Below are 24,194 nucleotides of genomic sequence, written 5' to 3' on the forward strand. Positions count from 1 at the left end.
CGACCATTCTCACATCATTCGAAATGTTTCACCTCACACGAGACGCAGAATAAACACAACTGGTTAGCCGCCAGCTAAAAGGCAATCCATGAGTTTTCTGGCAACAAAATATCACCAATGTGAATATGAAAAATTATGATGCCTCTAAAGCTTTTCTACAATTTCGTTTTTACAAAATATTCCATGTTCCATGATGTGAAAATAATTGTGAAAATCGTTAAAATCAAGTTAATCTCTTAGTATTCGTTTCGCTAGGGCATATAGATACAACTTTTGTGCAGACACAAAACTAGAATAATTACAGTGAAAATCACAGTATTTTACTGTATTTACCCAACACTGGTCTCTATATTGTTTTAGAAGTTGTATATGGTTCAAATGACCCACGCCAAAGTATATTGAAACAACTGCAAATAGGGTCCATTTCATGTGGAAGACACCATCGGCTATGGAATCATCTGGACTCGAATATTACATTTTGACGAGATAAAAAAGATTGTTGCAGATAATAGCACAGTTGCCCCACGGCCACTAATATCTCAATGGCGGTTGCTAATTCAACTTGTTTACGCTATACAAAGAACACAACAAAGAATAGAATATGTACAGATTGCAATACAAACCGAAACGCACATGGTCTGTATGAGACACTGTAAAAGGACAAACATTTTTGTTCGTCTAGATCAAGTTGAATCCGATCGATCTGTGTAGATACGCCGCTGGCTACGATTACGATGACTCAGAATATGTACGCCGGATTCGGAACAAAAGTCCATCCCAAGATGAATACACCACTAGGTGTTCCAATCTGCCAAATTCACGATTCAGCCATCTTGGATTTTAGTATGGGAGAGCCAGCCGGTTTGTTTTCGTTTTGCACTGAGAATGAATTTTTCACCCCCGCCGTCTTCTCTTCAACAAACTTGGCAGGTTGGAGCACCTACTACTGTATTCATCTTGGTCCATCCATCTGCGGTGGTGTGCGGAACACGATAGGCAGCAGCATAGACGACTCAACGACGAAGAGTCAGTTCCCAACCGACAGCCGAACCGAGCAGGTCGAAAATCGTAAACAGATTTACGTGTTGATAACGTGTTTTGAACTTGTGCGGATTTGATAACGACGGCCGACCGGTGGTATAGGACGCAATAATGTACAAATCGCTATCAGTTTCGACGGTGGGCCCACTTTTGGTTTTGGCCATCTGCAGTTTGGGCGTTGAGGGAGTGCACTTTGAAAATTGCGGTGAGAACAGTTTAAGACAGGACATCGCGTCAGTTTATCGTACGATGATTTCTGTTCATCATAACTTGCAATTTCATTATCACAAGCTTTGGAAGAAAAATACTGATAAAAATATTAGCTGTCATATTGACGATATATTACGCAGCACCTCGAATGTTTTCCGTTATATATGCGAAGTGTTCCATTGACAACCATGATTTGTTTTCTAACGGTCACATCTGCAGGCGACGAGAATACCATTGGGAACTATTCGTTGGTGGAAGTATCCCGCTGCAATTTGGCTGAGTCGGCATGCGTTCTGAAGCGAAACACCAATGCCACCATTTCGATCACTTTTACCTCAGGTAAGTGTCCTTCAGAGGTTTTTAATTGATTTGAATGAAGTGTGGCTTCACTCCGATCGGTCACAATTTTTTTGTTGGTCGCCCTCTTATTCGATTCTATTTGATGCCCTGATACTCTGGACAAAATTTCAGCCCAATCGGTGAACGTTCGGGAAGTTCTTGACTCGTTGGAAGTTTACATAGAAGGATGTATGTAGAAACATCGAAAACCAGTAATTTGCAGTCAGATGACACCGTTTACGTTGAAGAACTATGATACTCATTCAGATTATGCAAAATTAAATACAGATTGTTATGCAGGAAACCGTAAAAAGATAAGTGTTCACTCGGCGAAGTTATTACCATTTTTATGAAGTGAGATTTGATCAAATTTCATTTCTTCTACAATAGACAAGTAACAGCAAACCACTGCTTATCGATGTTTCTCCATACATTTTTTCAATGTTTTCACCAATGAAATCAAGAATACCGAACCATTTCAAAGTGCAGGTACAAAATTTACGAACCAGCTACATTTCAGAATGATCTCCTAGTTAAAACAACAAGGTGTTTGTGACCTAACGCATTTAAAATATGTTTCAAAAATGGTTCCGGGCAAAACGCCAGAGAGGTGGTGTAAAATAACTCAATTGCATGTTAAATAATGGTGAACGCATGGTCGTTTGTTTTGTTTTAACGGATTGATCGAAAATCTAACGGGTGAGGTGCAGCTCGATAATGAATAATTAATATTGAATTGTAATGGTAACATTAGTACAAAACTAGTATGAGCGAGGCCATTTTACCCCGTGGGTGCGTTTTGCACTGTTCTCCTTTTACTTCTTAAGGTACTGTAGAGCTCCAACAAATATTGCACCTTCCAACTTTCATCGAATTGTTTGAACATCGAGCAAAATTAGGCGCATCTTTAGGATTTCGTTAGATTGCTTATATAATCAATTTTGTTTACAAATACTAACACTATTGAAACAATCAGGTAACTATTGATTTAATTTTTTTTCCTTGTCCATTAATTTCAGCTTTGCCAAATAACTTTAGTTTTAACATTTTTTTCAAAGGTGATTCCTTCCTATTGAAATTTGTGGAAAAAATTGTGGGAAGAAAAAAGATTAAGGTCAAAACCTCTATATTATTGGAATTTTCTGGAGGTACATGGGAAGTTGTTTTAAAGAATTCCTGTAGAATTTTAACCCTTAAAAGGCCGGAACTAACCTCGTTCAAAGTGCTCGTTCTCAGTAATACGCTAACCGATTTTCTCGGACTTTTCTAAAAGGGATTAGTAGGGCTTTCTTGTGACCTAGGTACCGCCCTGCAAGAACCCTCCCCGCGTTCATGAGCTTAGAAAATGACTGTGTTTTTTGTTGTATTTCGTTATTTTAGCCAAATTCCTTCAGTAATCAAGTGCAATCAAGTTCTGGCGTCACAAAACAAGTGAGTGAGTTTTCTTCGTGCACATACATACATGCACTTACATACGCACACAAAGACATCACTTTAACTTCTCGAGCTTAGTCGTTTGGTTTGTGACACTAAGCGTTTCTGGGGCTCTATTATAATGGAATAGACTATTTTCGAAACACCTTAGAGTACGAGAAAGGCAAAAATAACCAAATTCAGAGCAATGTTACCCGAGATACAAAAAAAAACACCTGATTTTTTGATTTTTTGCGATGAGTCTTGAAGAGCTCTAAAAATCGACTGAAGACGACTTCACTTAGAAATTTTAAATAAAAAAAGTTAGAACGGAAAAACTGTTATTGTATGACCACCCTAAGTTGAAATGAGAAAAATGCTCTATTTCCGTCAAAGAGCTGCAGGAAACATTGTTTAAATAAAATGATTGGAATAAGCTGGGCTACAACTTTACAATACAAAGTTTACCCCTATTCCTGCAAATAAAATAGTTGATTTTTCCATTTTATGAACATAAGGACCACCCTAATTTTCATCAACACCCGAATAAGGCTCTCACTATTAGGAACAACTTTGTGGAACAAAGTTTTTTTTCTAACGCTGCTCTTTGTGACTCAAAATAGCTATTTCCACCTAATTTAGTTCTGTGAACTATTGTGGCCGGCGATTGTATGCTGTGTACGTGAACACACCGAACGAACGAGAAAAGATAATTGGGAAAAAAAATGCGCGAGCACAAAGCACGTCAGTACGCGCTGCTGACACAAACTGGAATGACTCGCACACTGCTGACACTGCTTCTTCTATACACAAAGAAAATGTTGCGGTGGAACCGAGGGCCCGTGACTTACGAACGGGATTGATCTAAAATGTTAACTGGCTTTGACAAGAATTGAAATTTTTAATAGTTTATCGTTAATAATTTTAAGTTTCAATGAAATTGGCAAATTGCTGGTGTGTCCGAGTCGATGGATAAATAAATCTTTAAAATCCATCGAAAGATAATGGCGCTAGTAACGTTCGAAGACCCTTTCAGACCCAACCTTAATCACTCTGTATGATAACTTCATTCTTCTTGCGCGTCCCATCAACGAAGAGGAATAAATTCTTGAATGCGTGTGTTCCACCACGCAGAGCTGCGATCATTCATATCTCGAACTCGAATGCGGGCGTCCAACCACGCAGAATCGTGATTATTCCAATCCATAACAACACTATTCTTTTTGCGGGCGTCCCAAAAACTTCCAAAAATTGCGACTATTACGATCCACAAGAAAACCATTCTTCTCGCAGGCGTCTCACACATACAGAAGAAGAAAATATTTAAATGCGGGCGTCCCACCTCACAGAATTGTGATCACCCCTATCCCAAACAACACCTCTTGTTGCGGGCATACCACAAATGCAGGGGAATAATCTTTTGAAAGCAGGCGTCACATCGTGCAATATTGTGATTGTTCCGAATCACATTCCGATCGTTCTTTTGCGGGCGTCTCATCAACGCAGAGGAATAATCACTTGCGGGCGTGCTATTACATAGAGTTGTGATTATTCCAATCCGCAATAACCCTGTTCTTCTTGTGGGCGTCCCACCTCATATGGCTGTGATACTTGAAATAAATAAAGTAGAAATGAATTTGAACGTTTCCCACACTCAAAATAATAGTCAGTTTAATTCGACTATAAAAAGTCATGTAGACTTTAAAAATCGAAACTTTCATCAACTTTAATTGAATCGAATAAAACATACTCAAATAACAATTGCATCTTAATGAGAAATGTAGTGGAATTCACTAGAAAACAAAGAAAATAATATCTATACACTCTTCTAATGAATTCTACTCGAAATAATTGTATAAATTGTATATATGATTGGAGTTCTCAGAGCGACATGTATGTTCATCAACAATCGCTAATGAAACATTTTCTAAAAGCATTAGGAGAACGATTCGCGAAACAACATGTTTGACCCTAAACATTAGACCTCTTCATGTTTTTAAAAAGAGTCCAAAAATTCAACCGGTCAGCACAGAACCACAATTCTTAAGCTAAAATAAGCCATCTGTCAAATTTTTAGTTAATTTGGAAAAAAAAATCGAGGTGGCTCAAGCCGATTTAGTGTTTTTGGGTCATTTTCAATTTTGAAAAAAATATAACGAGAGATATAAATGCTTAAAATCATCGCAACAACCTCTAAACTGAAGCTTTTGGTTTGCTTTACAAGTATTGTGAACATTGCGATTTGTTCCGTTTACGTTTTGACCATGTAAAAGTTATTTTCAACCTTTTAAGTGCATAGAAATACTGTTTCGCCTAAAAGTCGTTGTTCTACAAAATTCTTGAGTGTATTACAAATTATTGCTAATTTATAATGTTATTATTCCTCTGTTTTCTCTGCACATTTTAGTACCGCCATCAGGGGTGACAATGGGTCTGGGGGTGAGAATGGGTCATCGCTCTTACCAGCACCCTGGAGGTCGGATAGCAAAATCGCTCAAAAAGGTCTCTTATATTTTAGCCTTCTTGCCCTCAGATACATTCAATCTAATCTACAAGCATTCTATGTAGTTGAAACAGTGACCCATTCTCATCCCCATTTGACCCATTGTCACCCCCGACGACGGTAATATAATTGCCAATGTGCGGTTTACCGTTAAAATCTTAAAAATCGGAAGCTGAACATTTCTAGGAACTTTTTTCAAATAGGCGTAACTGTATTTGACCTTGATTTTTGGAATGACGATTGTGCTCTTAATTCAAACTATTTTAATCAACTAACGTACCCAACAGAAAGAATAGATTGCGATCTATCAGGTAGTAACGTCAGTTGCACGAAATATGCTGAATAGAGAGAGTAGGACTCGTTTCAAATTTCAAGGTCAAATACAGTTACGCCTATTTGAAAAACGTTCCTAGATTTGTCATAGTGTAAATTAGGATTTCGTCAAACAAGTTGTTCGAACAAAAAAGCTTTGCTTTGATTTGTTACTACGACGCACTCGATGGTAAAAGCATAAAGACATATGGTGCAATGAACTAAATTTGGAAGTCGTTTGTTATAAGCGTCAAATATCATCGAAAACCAATGCGTCTTTGTTCGAATAACTTGTTTGAAGAAATCTAACGTGTAAATTTATGACAAATGTTCAGCTTCTGATTTTTAAGAATTTTACGGTGAATCGCACGTCGGTAATCATGTAACCTAAATATCCAAGGTAAAAATAGGAATAATTAGATTATAAAGTAGCAATAATTTGTAATACACTCAAGAATTTTGTAGAACAACGACTTTTAGGGGAAACAGTATTTCTATGCACTTAAAAGGTTGAAAATAACTTTTACCTGGTCAAAACGTAAACGAAACGATTCGCAATGTTCACAAGACTTGTAGAGCACACCAAAATCTTCCGTTTAGAGGTTGTTGCGATGATTTTAAGCATTTATATCTCTCGTTAGACTTTTTTTCAAAATTGAAAATAGCATAGCATAGCATAGCATAGCATATGTGATTGTACAAATCGTGGGTGGCTATACAACGCTCAATTAAGCAATCTACCTTATATTGTCGCAAATTGGTACTTGGAATTAGTACCTTTTCCTATACAGTAGCAATCACGGAAGGAAGGGAAGGAATGTTAGTTCAACATCTACTAGTGAAGATGCAGGGAACCCATACTACCTTCATAGATGTCTCGGGAAGGAAAATTTGTGTTATTGGTAAAGGTGGATAATAGGGAGCTCTATTCGACAATATACAGTCACTCTCAAAATTGAGCGTACAGCATGGATTAGATGAATATATTCGAAAATTCCAAAGGAAATTTAATTGTTGGCCCGGGTGTTTTTAATGCATTTCAATATTCATCCCTTCCTTCAATGTATGCGTACATAAAATGTTTGAAAATTTTTCTCTAAAGTTCATTTATTTGAAAATAATCTCAAAATATGCCTATTAGATGTGACAAAATTGAGCGTACAGTGAATTTTTTTCTTTGAAATTTCTCATCATAAACACGATTAATGTATTTTAATATTGTTTTTTCATGATTATATTTATAATAATAAACATCCGCTACTTAAACATTCAATGTTTTGAAATTAAACCATGTTTTGGTCAAAATGGCGAACAAGTGAGAGGTAAGAACATTGCTATTTAACAATTCAATGCTGCTGGGCAAAATAGATGCTTTAAGACATGGATTTCACTGGCATCGTGTTTTATATATGATAGATAATCGAAATCGAGCGAGAAATATGAAAAAATTGGAAAAATTCAGTCGGTAAATGATGAAAACAGATGTGAACATACAGAGAAAACGACAAATGTTAGGAATGGCATATTTCAAATTAACTATAACTTTATTTAAAAGTCAATGTATAGGTAGCTTATAAGCTCAGGACACTCAATAATAATAATATTAATAAAAGAGTAGCACTCGGATACATTATAAGATGTCATTTTATATTTGAAGATTCAATCACCGTAGGAACAACTTTGGTTGAATAATTTAAATTCACCAAGATATCATCAATTAAGCTGCCGAAGTCTTAACCCTCTCCCGCCCATGGTGTCTGTGGTGCACCATCAAATTTTGCACCTTCTAACCTTCATCGAATTGTTTTAACAACAAAAAGGAATATTGGACACATCTTTATGGTTCCATTAGACTGGAAATATAATCAATTTTGAGTACAAATAGTGAAACTATTGAAAATAATCAATTAACTATTGATTTACAATCAAAAACTTTTTTTTTCGTTTTCCACAAATTTTTGCTATGCTAAATAACTTTTGTTCTAGCATTTTTCTCAAAGATGATTCCTTCCTATTGAAATCTTTGAAAAAAGTCGTGGGCGGGAAAGGGTTAAAAAAGTTTATTTTTACTCGCCACATGGAAATCATCCAATTGTATCCCTTATGGTAACAGATCGTGGAGTTAAATCCAAAATTAATTATGAAATTACGATTTTAAGCTATCTTTTCAATATTCAATCAGAAGTACTGTACGGGGTTGAAAAGCTGTTTTTATGTTCGGTACCTTAAAATGCACCTTGTACTTTTAGAATTTGACTGTGAATGATTGGATTCAATAATATTACTCTTAATGATAAACCTGAGACAATAATCGAGCTTTAAAACAAATTAAAGTTAAAGACATACTAAATTTGAATTATGTCATTCCTAACATTTGCCGTTTTTTCTGTATGTTTACATCTGTTTTCATCATTCATCGACTGAGTTTTCCCAAATTAATCGAATGTCTCGCTCGATTTCGATTATCTATCTTATATAAGATACAACGCCGGTGAAACATACAAATTAAAGCATCTATTTTGCCCAGCAGCATTGAATTGTTAAATAGCAATGTTCTTACCTCTTACTTGTTCGCCATTTTGACCAAAACATGGTTTAATTTCAAAACATTGAATGTTTAAGTGGCGGATGCTTATTATTATAAATATAATCATGAAAAAACAATATTAAAATACATTAATCGTGTTTAAGAAATTTTATAGAAAAAAGTTCGCTGTACGCTCAATTTTGTCACATCTAATAGGCGTATTTTGAGACTATTTTCAAATAAATGAACTTAAGAGAAAAATTTTCAACCATTTTATGTACGCATACATTGAAGGAAGGGATGAATATTGAAATGCATCAAAAACAACCGAGCCTTCCTTTGAAATTTTCGAATGTAGTCAACTAATCCATACTGTACGCTCAATTTTGAGAGTGACTATAGAGCGTTTGTCAATAACAGTATATGCTGTACAAATAATAAAATATATTCATCAATTTACTTACGAACCGTCCTAAGGAAAAACAAAACAAAACACAAAATTTCGGAAAATCGCGCGATCGTTCTGCCGTCCGAAACAAGAGCCAACACGCACTAAACTCATTTTTTTTTTCAAAATTGAAAATGGCCCAAAAACACTAAATCGACTTGAGCCATCTCGAAATTTTATCCGAATTTGCTGAAAATTTGACAGATGGCTTATTTTAGCATAAGAATTGTGATTCTGTGCTGACCGGTTGAATTTTTGAAACTTTTTGAAAACATGAAGAGGTCTACTAAACATGTTCCGCCTGAGGACTATAAAGTCATCCTCAATGGCACGACTGTGGAATGGGCCAATGAGGCCGATTACCTTGACTTGACCCTCGACAGTAAGCTTATTTTCCGACAACAGGTTGACAAGACGGTAACAAAGTGTGACGTTTTATTAAAACTACTGTAGCCTATGATCAACCGTCGGTCGTCATTGTGCATGAAAAAATAAGCTTGCTGTCTACATGCAAATCATTCTTCCCGTGATCGAATACGGCATGCCGGTTTGGGAGTGCTGCGCAACCCGAGTAGACGAAAATAGCTCATTAATATCAAATGTTGATAAGATAGCAAAATGAGATATGGACATGATTGATATAAGAGATAAAAGATCAGACGATAATATCAAAAAATTGCACTAAAATATCATGGGAAAATGAAGTTATGCTATTTGTAATAAGTGATCAATATCATGTGCCATTAGTTTGTTCTTATCCATAGCATATATTGATATTTAAATGATAATTCGGTGCAAATTTTTGATTTTGTTACCTGTTCTTTTATCTCTTATATCAATCAAGTCCATATCATGTTTTGTTATTCGGTTCATGGCTTCTGCCCGGGAAAACTCATAATCTTCAACGAGTTCAAAACAAGTTCCTAAGGATGATCTACAACACCCCTACCAGGACACAAACTTCTAAGGTCCACCTCTGGCTCGTATTAAAACACTTCATAAGCGCTTTAGTGAGAGCAATGATCGGTTTAGGGCCCGTTACTTAGCCTCGGACCAGGCCGATATTAGGGCGATAGTTCCAATCTAGGTTATCAAATGTTCAATGTCTCAATGCCTCTTCAAGGCCATCCTGCAAAATTTAATCTAGATTTAAAAATAATAATGGATTTGCAAAAATGATATTAAAAAAAACTTAAGATGAAGGGCCAAATCGGTCAAACACTTTAAATGCACGACCATTGTTAAAAAAAATCAAAATTAAGAATAATGAGTTCCTAACTAATAAATCATTTAATTTTTACATCCGAAACTACATGGAAAAATCTGCATATGTTTTCAAGCAGCTTTTAAATGAAAATTATTTTGGCCGCAGTTATGTTATTATTGTAATTACTTACTTGATACTTGATGGGCTACAGCTCTTCGATGAACCTACGCCGAAAGGAGTATCTTTCTCCACTGGACTCGATCCTGGGCCAATCGCTTCCAGTCGCCCCGAACATTGAGCGCCCTCAGGTCCTCTTCATCTGAAAAAAGCCATCGTGTACGCGGCCTTCCACGAAGCCTGCGGCCTCTTCCGGGTTCTCTACTCAATATTATCTTCGCCTGACGTTCTTCTGGCATGCAAACAACGTGTCCAGCCCACCGTTGTCTGCCGTGTTGTATAAGCCTGATAATACCCAGCCTTTTATACTCCTGGTACAACTTGTGATTCATGCGACGCCGCCAGATACCGTTTTCCTGTTTACCGCCGAGTATTGTCCGCAGCACCTTACGCTCAAACACTCCGAAAGTTCTCCGATCAGCCTCCTTTAACGGCCATGTTTCATGGCCGTATAAAGCCGCCGGAAGAATTAGAGTAGTATACAGCGCGAGTTTTGTTTTCGTTTGCAGACTACGGGACATAAGCTGGTTACGAAGTCCGTGATAAGCCCTATTTGCAGCTGCAATACCTCGCGGGTAACATCATTATCGCATGTCAGACATCACTAATGTTCCAAGTTACACAAATACTTCTACCACTTCAAATTTTTCACCATCCAGCACCATTTTACTACCACCACCACTAATGAACCCACGTTGATTGCCAGCAACCATGTACTTCGTTTTGCTGGTATTGGTCGTGAGTCTAATCCTCGCTGTCTCCCTCTTAAAAGGCACAAAAGCGTCTTCAACGGTACGGCGATTAATCCTGATAATATCGATAACGTCCGCCAATCCCAGGAGCATATGCGATCTTGTGATAATAGTACCGCTTCTTTGCACGCCAGCTCTCCTAATCGCTCCCTCGAGTGCTATATTGAACAGTAGATTCGAGAGTGCATCACCCTGCTTTAATCCATTTAAGATAACAAGTGACGTCGATATTTCATCCGCAACCCTTACACTTGATTTCGATCCGTCCAACGTTATACGAATCAGCCGTATCAGTTTCGCCGGAAAACCATGTTCAAGCATAATTTACCATAATTCATTCCGTTTTACTGAATCGTACGCCGCCATGAAATCAATAAACATATAGTGTGTCTGCAAGTTGTACTCCCGGAATGTATCAAGGATTTGTCTCAGGGTCGTCAATCAGCCCTCACGAAAACCTACTCGGTATTCGCCGACGAAGGACTGTTCAAGCAGTCTCAATCTGTTGAACAGAGTACGAGACATAATTTTGTACGCCGAATTAAGGAGAGGCATTCCTCGGTAATTGGCGCGCTCCAGTCTGTGCTCTTTCTTAAAGAGAGGGCAAATAAGGCCGTCCAACCAGCTAGCAGTCTTCCCAGCATCGTCTTCCCATATTTTTGACCATTGGCGTAACTAACGAAAAATTCTAGGGGGGGCTAATTTCTGACGTAGGATTACCTACGAGGTAATTTTGCATATTCAAATTTGAGACCTTCACGAAAAGTACCGATTTTCGAGATTTTGGTATCAATCGATCGACGAACTCTTAGATTTTCCCCAACTATTAAAAACAATGGATTAGAATGCGCTGGCCGTCGCCGGAAGTAGCAGTACTCAAGAGAAATATCCACACAATGCTTAGACTATCGTTTCGCTTCTATCGGTAATTAGAAAAGCGCTTTGTGGAAAGAAAATCTGTTCTTCTTAGGCGTCGATTGCGGTCTTGGGATATCAGTGGCGGTGCTGAACTTTTATTCTTAGCGTCTTAGTGAAAAATCATCGAGCGGCCGTCGGACAGAAGCAGCAGCAGTGATTTTTTAACAGAAGGCTCGGATTAACGTTTGATTGCTGTGAGTGATTCGAAGACGCATTGTGGATTGAAAATCGACTATTTCAGGATCAGCATTTTATGAAAAGAAAGGGTTGATAGCAAACAATGGCGTAGGTTGCATTTCCGCTGTACTGAAAGAAGTTTCTGTCAGTAAAAAAATCACAAACGCTCATCGGAGAGCAACGCTGCAGAAACGTTGGCATCAGTAGCAGTCAAGTGATATTTTCTTTCAAAATTCAGATTTTATTTCTGTTTGTAATTGGAAAGGAACATTATTGAAAACAAATCGGTTTTTCTCAGATACACTAGAGGAGGTTGAGCCGAGACGAACATACTTCAAAGTGCAAATCATAATCGCTTGGCAACGCTGCAGACGTTTTTTCCAGGGGTATAGCAAAAGTCAAAATCACCGTATCAAACATGAAATACATACGTAGATATGTTTACTCTTTTATTCGTTGACTTACACAGATTTATAACTTTATTCCTCTGAATCGTGTAGTGCACTCACCGTGCACGCCAAAAAAAACGAGTCGTTTACAGGAGTTAACCCAGTTGAAACTCATGGAAAAAGGTCAACTGAATTAAACGTGCACAAACCGAAAATGTCAGAATGCCCAAAACTGTCAGAATTTCCAAAAGTGTCAAATTCATGTTTACTACGGTGCATCTGTATGGGGTTGACAGCTGCGCTATATCCCTGGTTTTTTCTCCATGGATGGCAAATCATCTGACGGTGATGTCAGAGTAGACAAAAGAAATTTTCTTTTGAAATTCTGATTTTGCCTGTGATTGGAAAGGCGCGTTGTCGGTTCGTCTCAGAACCATCATTTCATAGGAGGTTGAGTGTGAGTGACGAATTTTCTGTCGTAAGATTCCAGAAAAACTATATGCGATTAGAAACCCAACAAGCATTGGATACTGATGAAGAGATTATTTCGCCACAATTTGGCTTGTTCAGCTAAAAAACTAGCTTTTTTTATTCGTATATTTATTTGGTAGGAACTATGTGTTCTTAACTGCTACTGTGCACAATGGTCGGATTCGTCAAATTTCACGACATAAATCGATAACTCGAAAACTATCAGAGCTAGAGTTTTGACGTCTTCAAAAGAAATGATCTACAAGAAGAGATCTATTTTTGGAGTAGGTTGTCATTAGGGTGGCCCTTCGGTGAAATTTTTTTGGAAATGTACTTTTTTACCCTTTTGAGCTAGGAGTTCATATAATTCTACAAAGTTGTAGAGAATTTAATTCTAAGCATTTTTGCTCAATAAACATTTATTTTATCTCATATAGGTGATGTTTTATGACAAAATTGCTAAATTTAGATAGGGTGGTCCCGAAAAAAATTGTTTTTAGCTTCCACTTTCATCAATTCAGAATATTTTCAAAAACTGTCTTAGCATCGCTTCACGGTCGTTGGATTGCGCATCTTTTGGTTACAAAAGATGGTTGATAGCTTCATTTTCAAGCATATTATAAGCGTTTTTTCATGAAAAAGTGATATTTTTCTGAGCATTCTACTGCAGCTAGTAGCAAATATAAGCAAAAATTTCAATCGTAATCTGAAAGTATAAATGCAGGCCCATCAAATCCATGTTATTTCATTTGTCCATGTTTGTCCACTTTTGTTTGATAATCATATTAGTTTTTGTATGAAAAATCAGTTATTCCATGGAAAACACATATACCATAGAGGAAGTGCACCGGTTTTGGCCAACTTAGTGCCTATTTTGGCCAACCCTGAAAAATACATATTTTTCCAAAATAATCGATCAGTTAAAAGCAGCGTTGAATCGTGAGGGATATATCTCTTGTTGGAACTAATAAAACCCTCCCGAATTGCTTTATTTTTGGAGTTATTCGCAAAATTGGTCAAATTAGGAACATGGCCAAAACCGGTACCCCTATCTCCGATTTTCGCAATATTTGGTAGAATCATTCTTTTTCGAAAATAAATAAACTCACTTTTTAATTTTGTCCGATTTCGATCCAGGGTGGTCGAAAAAATCATATAAAATCAAAATATTTTTTTAAAACATAATTTTTGAACAACTGGACCAATTATCAATGTTCATGGAATCACATGTAGTCATTGGCGACCCTCACTTAGAAACTGTGAAAATGAAATTATTCTGCGAATTAGCCATGAAAAACCAACTTGAATTTTATGATTTTGTATTTCGCCACAAAAGTAGCGCTTTTAAGCATTTATTTCATGAGAACACCTTGAAAATCGTTCCAGTAGTTAACATGTCAAAATGATTTTTTCAACTTCTTTTCCACACAAGTTGATTTAAATATTTTAGATAAAGAACGATTCTTTGTGGGCTTTGTGGCCATGCGGTTAGCGCCGACAATCGTCTAGAGGCATGGACTATGGAGCGTGAGCTCGATTCCCGCCTCGGTAAGATGGAAAATTTTCGTGATCGAAAAATTCTGGGTATTATGTTTCCTGTCAGTTGTCTAGGTGTTAAGTATTTAGTCTGTACGACCTTTGGTCGAGGATGGTGTTCTTGTCTTTTATTCTACCAAATATTGTGAAAATCCAAAAGATGATATATGTGTTTCATACTAATTTTTCGTACAAAAATATTACTATCGTCAAACAAAAGTGGACAAAGATGGACAAATGAAATACCATGGATTTCATGGGCCTACATGTATACTTTTAGATTACGATTGAAATGTTTGCTAATATTTGCTACTAGCTGCAGTAGAATGCTCAGAAAAATTTCACTTTTTCATGAAAAAACGCTTATAATATGCTTGAAAATGAAGCTATCAACCATATTATGTAACCAAAAGATGCGCCATCCAAAGACCGTGAAGCGATGCAAAGACAGTTTTTGAAAATATTCTGGATTGATGAAAGTGGAAGCTAAAAACTATTTTTTCGGGACCACCCTATCTAAATTTAGCAATTTTGTCATAAAACATCACCTATATGAGATAAAATAAAGGTTCATTAATCAAAAATACTTAGAATTAAATTCTCTACAACTTTGTAGAACTATATGAACTCCTAACTCAAAAGGGTAAAAAAATACATTTCCAAAAAAATTCACCGATGGGCCACCCTAATGACAACCTACACCAGAAATAGATCTCTTCTTGTAGATCATTTCTTCTGAAGACGTCAAAACTCTAACACTGATAGTTTTCGAGTTATCGATTTATGTCGTGAAATTTGACGAATCCGACCATTGTGCTGTGCCGTGATCTTTTATGGTATTCTGCTGTACAAAATCCACACAGAATCTATTTTTAGATATCCATTATTCGTTATTGTTGTCGTTGCCAGTTCATCTTCTTGTGAGTCCATTGTGTCCGTTTGTCCATGTCGTGTTCCAATTTCGAGAAAAACAAGTTGTCAGTCGTCATCAGTCAGCCGTGATGGTAAGGCGCGTATTCCAAAACGCCACCGTATGGGCTGCGGATCCGGCGACTGACGAAGGTTTGGTGGAGGGGCTGGGAATCGAACCCATGACCATTCGCTTATAAGGCGAACGTGTAGCCAACTATGCTACGGGACCCTAAAAAAACTAGCTTATTCAACTTAAATTGTTTGTTGGGTAGTAAGACGCCTGGGGAGTTTTATCCATCCGAAAAAATCCAATGAGAACATTTAAATTTTTGTTACCTCTTCTTGAAAAGTCAAGATTTTGCCTTTCTGGAATCTCTTATTGATTTTCTGGAAATAACAGAAAAATCGCCCAAATCACCATTCAAAGCTACAGAAAGAAATGTTTTCAAAATATCTGGATCGATTCAGACATATGGTACGTAGTATTTGGCTCTCACTTTTCCGAAAGGATTTTTTTGATAATTCTTTCAGAAAGGCCATGCATCTTTAAGAACTATGAACACGCTAGGTTTAATTAAATATATTCGCAAAGCTCTGTAAAAACTTAAAAATATTTAAAGATTAAATACTTGCTGAGAAAACCAATTTTAAATCAGGATTTTTTAGAAATATGTCGATAAGCTAAGCACCCTGTGTTATTTGAACAATGTGTCCAACATTTTATGCTGTGTCAATATTAAGACCATAAAGACAGTTCAGTATACCACTAGAACTTTCTTTATCCAATCAAAATTTTAGAAATTGTATTTGTTTTCTTAGTCTGTTGCTTCTATTATTTATTCAATCAGCATTGCACCAACATGGTAAAACTGTTCCTACTCCAATTGTAATGATATCTGGCGCTGGAGAATCAAGGGAGCGTACTATTTTTCGTGTTTAACATTCCTATCGTAATGTATAACAATTGTTCGAAGATCGAAAATTTGTTAAAATAGATTCAATGTTTCGTAGAGAGCGATAAGTTAATGAACAGAACTCATTCCTGGCAGTTACGCCTATATATCATCAGAAAGCTAGATAAGCACAATATTCATGCAAAGTGGCAAAAATTCTAGGGGGGGCTAATTTAGTTCTAGGTGGGGCTATAGCCCCCCCTAGCCCCCCTGTAGTTACGCCAATGTTTTTGACATAATATGGTGCAGAACTTTATAAAGCTGCTCACTGCCATGTTTGAGAAGTTCAGCCGGGAGCTGGTCCTTGCCCGCAGCCTTATTGTTTTTCAGCTCTTTAATAGCTTCTTTAGCCTCATCCAGTGTAGGCGGCTCCACAGCTTGTCCAATGTCGCTAATATTCTGTTCACGGATGCACTGTCACTTCCACTATTCAACAACGTCTCGAAGTGTTGCTACCACCTGGCAGCCATTTCGGTTTTATCTGTCAGAAAATTCCCTTCTTGGTCGTTGCCCATGACGAAAGGTGACGCTGTGTTTCTCCGCACGCCATTGACAGTGCCATTAAACCTCCGCATATCATTTTGCTCAATTTTTTCCTGCGCCTCACTAATCACTTGTTCTTCATACTCTTTTTTTCCTGCGGTGGGTTCGTTTTTCGGCTACGCTTGCTTCTTTGTACCGATATCTATTCGATCGGGTACCCGACAACAACATCCGGCTTCTGGCAACATTCTGTTGGTCGCTACCAACATCCGGCTTCTGGCAACCACGCACAGTGGGACCAATTCCAAAAAAGACGGTCAAAAATGTTAGAAGTGAATAAAATGGTCTAGCAGGCCACATATTATGATATTTCATTGAATGGATGGTTCATCTTCTCGGCATCACCGACCCGGAAGCTAGAGATCCACTACCGGAACGAGAGGTGGGTCACCAGTCGTTGCAAGCACGCTAACGTTCTCAAAGACAACGTGCTTGCACCAAGTGGTGCCTCATCAAATATCAATGGCTGGCGCCGCCAGTGTAGAGTTCTATTTCTATGAGCACTTTCACAGATATTAACTGCTACCTTTAATTACCAATTTCTGCCACCTCACTGCAGTGCTAACGTAAAATTGTATTCCATTATTAGAAATTGTAAACATATGGAATGGATTTTGTATCGTCACACAAAGTAAAGCTGTAGCTGTAGAGGCGCAAATCGTTTCTTGATATTACGGTTCATGTGAAAAACTCATGATCTTTTTACAGAGTAAGTATGGAAAATCAGATGTAGGGGTCAAACAAGATACTCTCCCTGCATTGCGACTAAAAAAGACATGACTTGATAGTTTGTCCTACTTTCTTTAACAATATTTTCAAGTGCCTGTAATGAGTGCGCAAGTGATCCCGTGGAATTTTCTTAATTAAAGTATGCATGAGACAAGAACAAATGGTACTAGGGGGCCGTACACATATTACGCATGCCCTTATGGGGGAGGGGAACTGTCGTTTTACCCATAAATAAAAAATCATTTGTATGTGAGAAATCTTACATGAAGGGAGGGATGTTGAAAAACCCAAAAATAATGCTTACGTAATAAGTGTACAACCCCTAGACAATTTTCATCTGATGTCGCATCATTGTATTGGGGCAAATGAGAGGTAGAAGGAGAAGAGAAAACATATTGTGCGTTGCTTTTTATCAAAATTGATTGGCAAGACCGAAACGATCACTGTCAGTAAAACCAAAATAACTTTGCGGGCGGAGGGTGGCGGAACCTAATTTCTGCAGGATTGGATTCCTGGCAAAAAAATGAAACTACAGTGTGAATTTCATTGATGGGTACCGATGGGTACCTTTTTGAATTTCACAATGAATACAGCAAGAAGATAATACAATAATAATTTTATACATAATAAAGACCGAGTACTTTCTGCGCGATCAAAAATAGTTTACGAACGTATATGCGTGGCTTTATTAGTTTTTGGACTACACTTTGTAATGGTGCCAAATATAATAGGTTTGGATGATGTATACGTTGTGGCCAACATAATGAAGCAGTAAGATAAATGTTACAAGATTTAACAGAACTTAAAATCGACAACATGCTCAACTTGTATTGACTGTAAAGGTATGATCCACCCGAATAAAATGACTCAAAACTATGTTTACTTCATCGTCAAGTATTCTACTAACAACCCATGACTCAAGTTTTCAATTTGGATCATTTTGAAAAAATGGTTTTTGGCCGTCTTTTTGAAGATTGGTCCTTCTGTGCCACGTGTCGCACAGATCTTGGATCGTTCACATCGCGTAAATCGGAAGACTGCGGTGGGCCGGTCACGTAACCAGAACGTCGGACAATAACCCGATGAATCGATAGAGATCCGACGGGCACAAGAAGGCGAGATGCGCAGCGAGCGAGCTGGTTCGATCAGGTGGAAGACGATTTGCAGACTTTTTACAGACTGCATGACTGGCGACGTATAGCCACGGACCGAGTTGAATGGGGAAAACTTCATGTACTACACAGTCTGAGTAAATAAATAAATAATGACAATAATAATCGAGTCCATGATTGTGGTTTTTCAGCTCAGAATGGCTTTAGAATAGGCAAATGAAGCGTGCCATACAAGTTAACTGCCATACTATTGCTAACTCTAGTATGGCTTCATGTCACATCGCCCCATCGCTCATTACGACATGCAAACGCTGCAAACTGCAAATATTTAAATCAGATACCTACGCACAGGTACATAATTTTCTAAAGAATGAGCGATATTGCCACGTGTTAATATGACAATAACAGTACCGAAATATTGATATGAACAGTAACTGTGCGTCTCTAGATTTAATTATTATTGCGTTGCGGGCTATGAGTGATTCATTGATTCAGACGCGTAATTTACGTACAAGTTGATTCGCGGAAAGGCAATGATGCTGCCCATCAGAAAGTACAAAGGGAACCGAATGGAGCATCAAATGAATCCATTGTTGAGCTGTCGGACTGCAATGGTTCAGAAATAATAATGAAAAGCGTTTCACTGTGATAGCGATATATGTATGTATGTATCATTATTACCGTGAGCGACAGTCCGCAAAGTATAATTAAACTTATTGACCGTGACCTGTGAGAGGGCCACGACGAAATGTCATTATTTCATTTAGATCAATCTGATGGGGATCTGGATGTCTTCTGCAAGCGTTAGAACGCAAAAACCGAGTTGCGTGCAGTGAAAGTCTGAGCGATGGTGTAATTGCTATTATTTTATCTCACGACCACGAGAAAGTACTTTCATAGTGATAGCGACGGATTTTCTCTTTACGGCACGTGAAGTTCTTGCGAATGCTGAGGAAGGGGAAGGACTTGAAAAAGATGAAGAGAACTCTACGACCCCTCATGCCACGGGAGGGTTTGGAATTGTTAGTGTGGAAGGTTATAACAGTAGGAATCGTTTTTGCAGAACGTGAAACACAGAAAAAACTAAGATAGAAATATAAAGTACGGGACGAACCTGGAATTGAACCCGCGACCTTCTGCTTATAAGACAAGAATATAAAAAATTTAATAATAGGACAGGAATTATAAATACACTCAACCCACTTTTTTATACCTCGCCTCGTTTCACGTTCCTTTTTTTGCGGCACGTGACTTAAAAAGAATTTAATATTGTCATCCAATAGTAAACCCATGAGAATGCTTTCTAAGATACGCATAGAACTAGATACCAGTTTTGGATCATCATGAATATTTGCCTTCAACAAGTGTGGTCTACACACGTAACGAAGACCCTTAGATCTGATATCTATTTTAGAAACTGGGTTATGTCCTATTTAATCCATTCAACCAAATTGGATATGCCTTCAATAACTCTTCAGTTCCAGGTTATCCAAGAATCCCGTGAAATATAGGGTGGTGGTATAGGTGGAGTATAGCGTAACCATAGGGTTGCTAATTCTTTTTAACAATAATGGTTCATGTCCTATGTGATCAATGAACGCCTTCAATAACTGTTCCTTTTAAGGTCATCCAAGAATTTCCTACCTTAAGATCTACTTATAACCAAAAGGCAGTTAGCTTTTTTTCAAAAATGTTTCTTTCCAGTTCATCCAGGGATGCCCTGGAGTATAGGCCTTGAGGTCTACACGCGTAATTAAAGAGTTGATATCTTTTTTTTTAATGGTTCATGCCTTATTCGATGCAGGAAACCACATTGGATTCGTCTTCAATAACTGCCGTTTCATGGCGTCTAAGAATTCTCTGAAGTATAGGCCTTAAGATCTACACGTAACCAAAGGGCTGTTATCTCCTTTTAAAAATGATCCATCTCCTATTGGATCTATGTAGTAAACCAAATTGGATACGCTTTCAATAACCGTTTCCTTTCAGGTTATCCAAAAAATCCCCGGGTTACAAGCCTTAATATTCATATCCATTTCCTTCTCCCCCAGATGAAGAGGTCTCGGAACTAAAAGCAGTTGTGCATGGAATCATCATGGGGATGGAGGTCCCCTTCAAGCTACCGAACGACGATGGCTGCAAGGACAGTGGTTTGGAATGCCCTCTGCCCGCTGATGTTGAACACAAATACACCACCACGTTGCCCGTTTTGAAGCAATACCCGAAGGTTGGTTCATTCTGGAAGCGAAACCAATGATCTACCTATATGACTTTTCTCGTATTATAGGTGGCCGTTGAAGTGAAATGGGAGCTGAAAGCGGGAGATAAGGACGTAATTTGTGTCAAAATTCCAGCCAAAATTCAGTAACCCATATGCAGGACGGCGTTTTCAAATAAGGAATCTCTATGTGAACAGACAATCAGCTGTCAATGCAACAGTGGGAAGAAGCAACAAACCTTGGCGTGGACGATTGCGGAGAAACCGTGGTGAATTGAATCAGATTAGGAATGGTCAATTTATGCTGTCCTGACCCACCTTTCTCACCGTATAATCGACGGTTTCCTTTCCTACTCCAAATCCAATTCCATTTATATTCATCCATTCATTCGTCATCTTCCTCATCATTGTCCCGATCGTTGTCGTACTCTGGATAAAGTAACTTAAACTTGTGATATTCCGCCTCTCTGCCTTCGTTCTCGTCAATCATTCCCAATTGTCGCATTTGTAGTAAGCCAAGTTGTGAGCTCAACCAATCAACAACAAATAAAAAGCAGAAATTCCCTCCATGACCGGCCCACCCGAGTCTTATTCCTTATTGTTCCGAACGGTCCGGCAAACGTTTGTCAACATACAACTTTTTCTTAATTCAAAATTTCCGGTTCGAACGTGCACGCGGTTAATTGAAATCTAATTGTGGGAATTTGTGTCAAACAGATGAACAACGGAAGTTGCCGGCTGACTGTCGTTGTCGGCATATGGCACAGATGAATGTTAAACCGTATTAAGTGGATAGACTAGATACAAAGCAACCGGTCAGCAGCGTCGTCGTCGAGAAGCGATTCTTTGTTACAAGCACATGTGCACAATCTAAGGTTATTGGATTGAATTATGTCTAATCTAATTTGAAAGACGAGTGTTTTTTGTTAGCTGAGTCACAGCTGTATACTTATCATGATTTTATTCAAGCTGCAACAGGTAAGTATTTTGATTGAGATGCAAAGTTGGTTGCTGTTGATTTTATAACGATCGGTAAATTTATTCAAAGGCATGACAAAAATACACACGCAACACAAAAATGATTATTATTTATGATATTTATGATTATAAAGCCGGGATACAGTACATACAAGTCGTCTCCATCCAGCTTGGTAAAAGATATTTTGGTTACAAGATAAGAATTGTCCCTGTCCGGGACATCTTTTGCTGACGAGGATAGGGGTGCTAAATGTCAATGAAGGAAAAATACATACGATTTGACAGTTCTGTACTACACATGTTTTAGACAGCAGAACAAAGGGAACCGAAGTGACAATCTTTATCTTGTAACTAAAATATCTTTTAGCTTGGTCCATGGCTGCACGTCGCCATCCACGCAATCTATAGATACGGAAGGCCCGCAAATCGTCTACTCGGGAGAACACGCATACTTGCCGATGTACTCAAGGACCGTAGATTTGGCATCGTTATGCTGCAGGAGGTTCGTTGGAAGGGATCAATGGTGCGAACGTTTAGAGGTAATCATACCATCTACCAGAGCTGCGGCAACACACACGAGCTGAGAACAGCTTTCATAATGATGGGCAACATGCAAAGGCGCGTGATCGGGTGGTAGCCGATCAATAAAAGAATGTGCAGGTTGAGGATCAAAGGCCGGTTCTTCAACTTCAGCATAATCAACGTCCATAGCCCACACTCCGGAAGCACTAATGATGATAAGGACGCATTCTAAGCGCAGCTGGAACGTGAGTAAGACAGCTGCCCAAGCCACGACGTCAAAATCATCATAGGAGATTTGAACGCTCTGGTTGGCCAAGAGGAGGAGTTTAGACCGAATATTGGAAAGTTCAGCGCTCACCGGCTGACGAACGAAAACGGCCTACGATCTTCAAGGTGGGCCCGGAAAGCTGGCCACTTGCCTGCACAAACTGATAGTCAGAATCTGGGAAACTGAACAGCTACCGGAGGAGTGGTAAAGGCGACAAGCTGGAGTGTGAGAGCTTCGGCGTAAAAGTGAATAACTGCAGCTGCACCGATGCTTGTGAAGTATATATTAAAGGCAAGATGCACAGAACACCATTTCCGGAGGCGTCAGAAACTACATCGATGGCTGTGATGGATTTGGTTCATACCGACGTCTGTGGGCCAATGCGGACGACGACACTGGGCGGAAGGCGGTATTTCATCACGTTCTTCGATGACTACAGTAAGTACACGGTGGTCTATTTGATTCGTAAGAAATCCGAAGCGCTTGAGAAAGAATGACCTGGGGGGTGAAACAATTAGCCAGGTCGTTAACAGAGCCTGTGGAGGTTCCACAGAGTGATGGCTGCTTCGGCGGCAAGCGGGTGGCAGTAGGTGGTACCCACACACCCCCAAGTGGTGCAAGCGAATGGGAGTTGGAGGTATTACTCGTAATACCCCCACATAGTGAGGGACCGAGTGTATGGGTGAGCACACAAGTAAGCCTCGCATGGTACACATGGTAGGCTCCCCGTTGCAGGATTGGAAGACCAGCACACTGATTGAGGACTATCTGGGCTTCAAAATATCAATAGGGAGTACTGCCTGCAAAGTACCTGTCCGACACCCTGTTGGCAGTAACCACGCCCGGGTAGGTGAGTGTTAGGCACGATTGACGAGCCGGGTGTTCCAGAATGACTGCTTAGGCAGTAGTGTGACTAGTGTGATCCGGCTGCTAAGCCATCAACCTAGGGTCGCCTTCGGCTTGGTAGACAAGACCCTGTTGCAATACGAGGTGAACACCATACTGAATGAGGACTGTCTATGTTGTGAGATGGCGGCATGGGATACCCCCTGCAGGGTACCTGCAAGTATCTTGCAATCATTCGAGCGGCATAGGCAGGTGAGTATTGGGGCACATGTGGTGCCAGTGTGTCTTGTGCACATGTGGTGCATGGGGAGTCCTAGGAGAGTTGAGGCGCATACGTGCACTTGTGTACTTCATATAGGGGGCGCAATGCCCAATAGTCATTTAACAAATTTCTTGTTTGCTTGACCCTCTTCGTCGTATTTTTCATTTGTCACTGTCTAGTGGAATATTTCCATCTTGCTGGAAAATCGCTCACATGTTCCCGGTGCACAAGAAAGGTAGCAAACGCAGCGTAGACAATTACCGAGGAATCACGTCATAAGGCGCCGTTTCTAAGCTGTTCGAACTCGTTGTCATGAAACCATTACATTCGCACTGCAAGAAACATCTCAGCCCCGACAAACACGGCTTTACCGCCGGTCGTTCTACCACTAGCAACTTGCTATGCCTTACTTCGTACACAGACAAACAGAC

At 38.9% G+C, this 24,194-nt stretch overlaps 1 protein-coding gene across 1 annotated transcript; it reads left to right on the top strand.

The window, feature by feature from the left end:
* The first annotated feature begins 1,015 nt into the window (after positions 1 to 1,015).
* On the top strand, positions 1,016 to 21,459 carry LOC134226493 (NPC intracellular cholesterol transporter 2 homolog a-like). Its single transcript, XM_062707304.1, has 4 exons — positions 1,016 to 1,246; positions 1,471 to 1,590; positions 20,721 to 20,896; positions 20,957 to 21,459. Exons 1-4 carry the CDS (start codon positions 1,153 to 1,155, stop codon positions 21,035 to 21,037), a joined length of 471 nt encoding a protein of 156 aa, XP_062563288.1. The 5' UTR covers positions 1,016 to 1,152; the 3' UTR covers positions 21,038 to 21,459.
* The last annotated feature ends 2,735 nt before the right edge of the window (positions 21,460 to 24,194 follow it).

The sequence above is a fragment of the Armigeres subalbatus genome, chromosome 3 (genome assembly GCF_024139115.2).
Source record: "Armigeres subalbatus isolate Guangzhou_Male chromosome 3, GZ_Asu_2, whole genome shotgun sequence".
NCBI classification, from domain to species: domain Eukaryota; kingdom Metazoa; phylum Arthropoda; class Insecta; order Diptera; family Culicidae; genus Armigeres; species Armigeres subalbatus.

Coding starts and splice junctions, on each gene's coding strand:
- LOC134226493 (XM_062707304.1), top strand. CDS start 1,153: ATGTACAAATCGCTATCAGTTTCGACGGTGGGCCCACTTTTGGTTTTG. Junction 1,247..1,470: donor AGTGCACTTTGAAAATTGCG/GTGAGAACAGTT, acceptor TCACATCTGCAG/GCGACGAGAATACCATTGGG. Junction 1,591..20,720: donor TTCGATCACTTTTACCTCAG/GTAAGTGTCCTT, acceptor CTTCTCCCCCAG/ATGAAGAGGTCTCGGAACTA.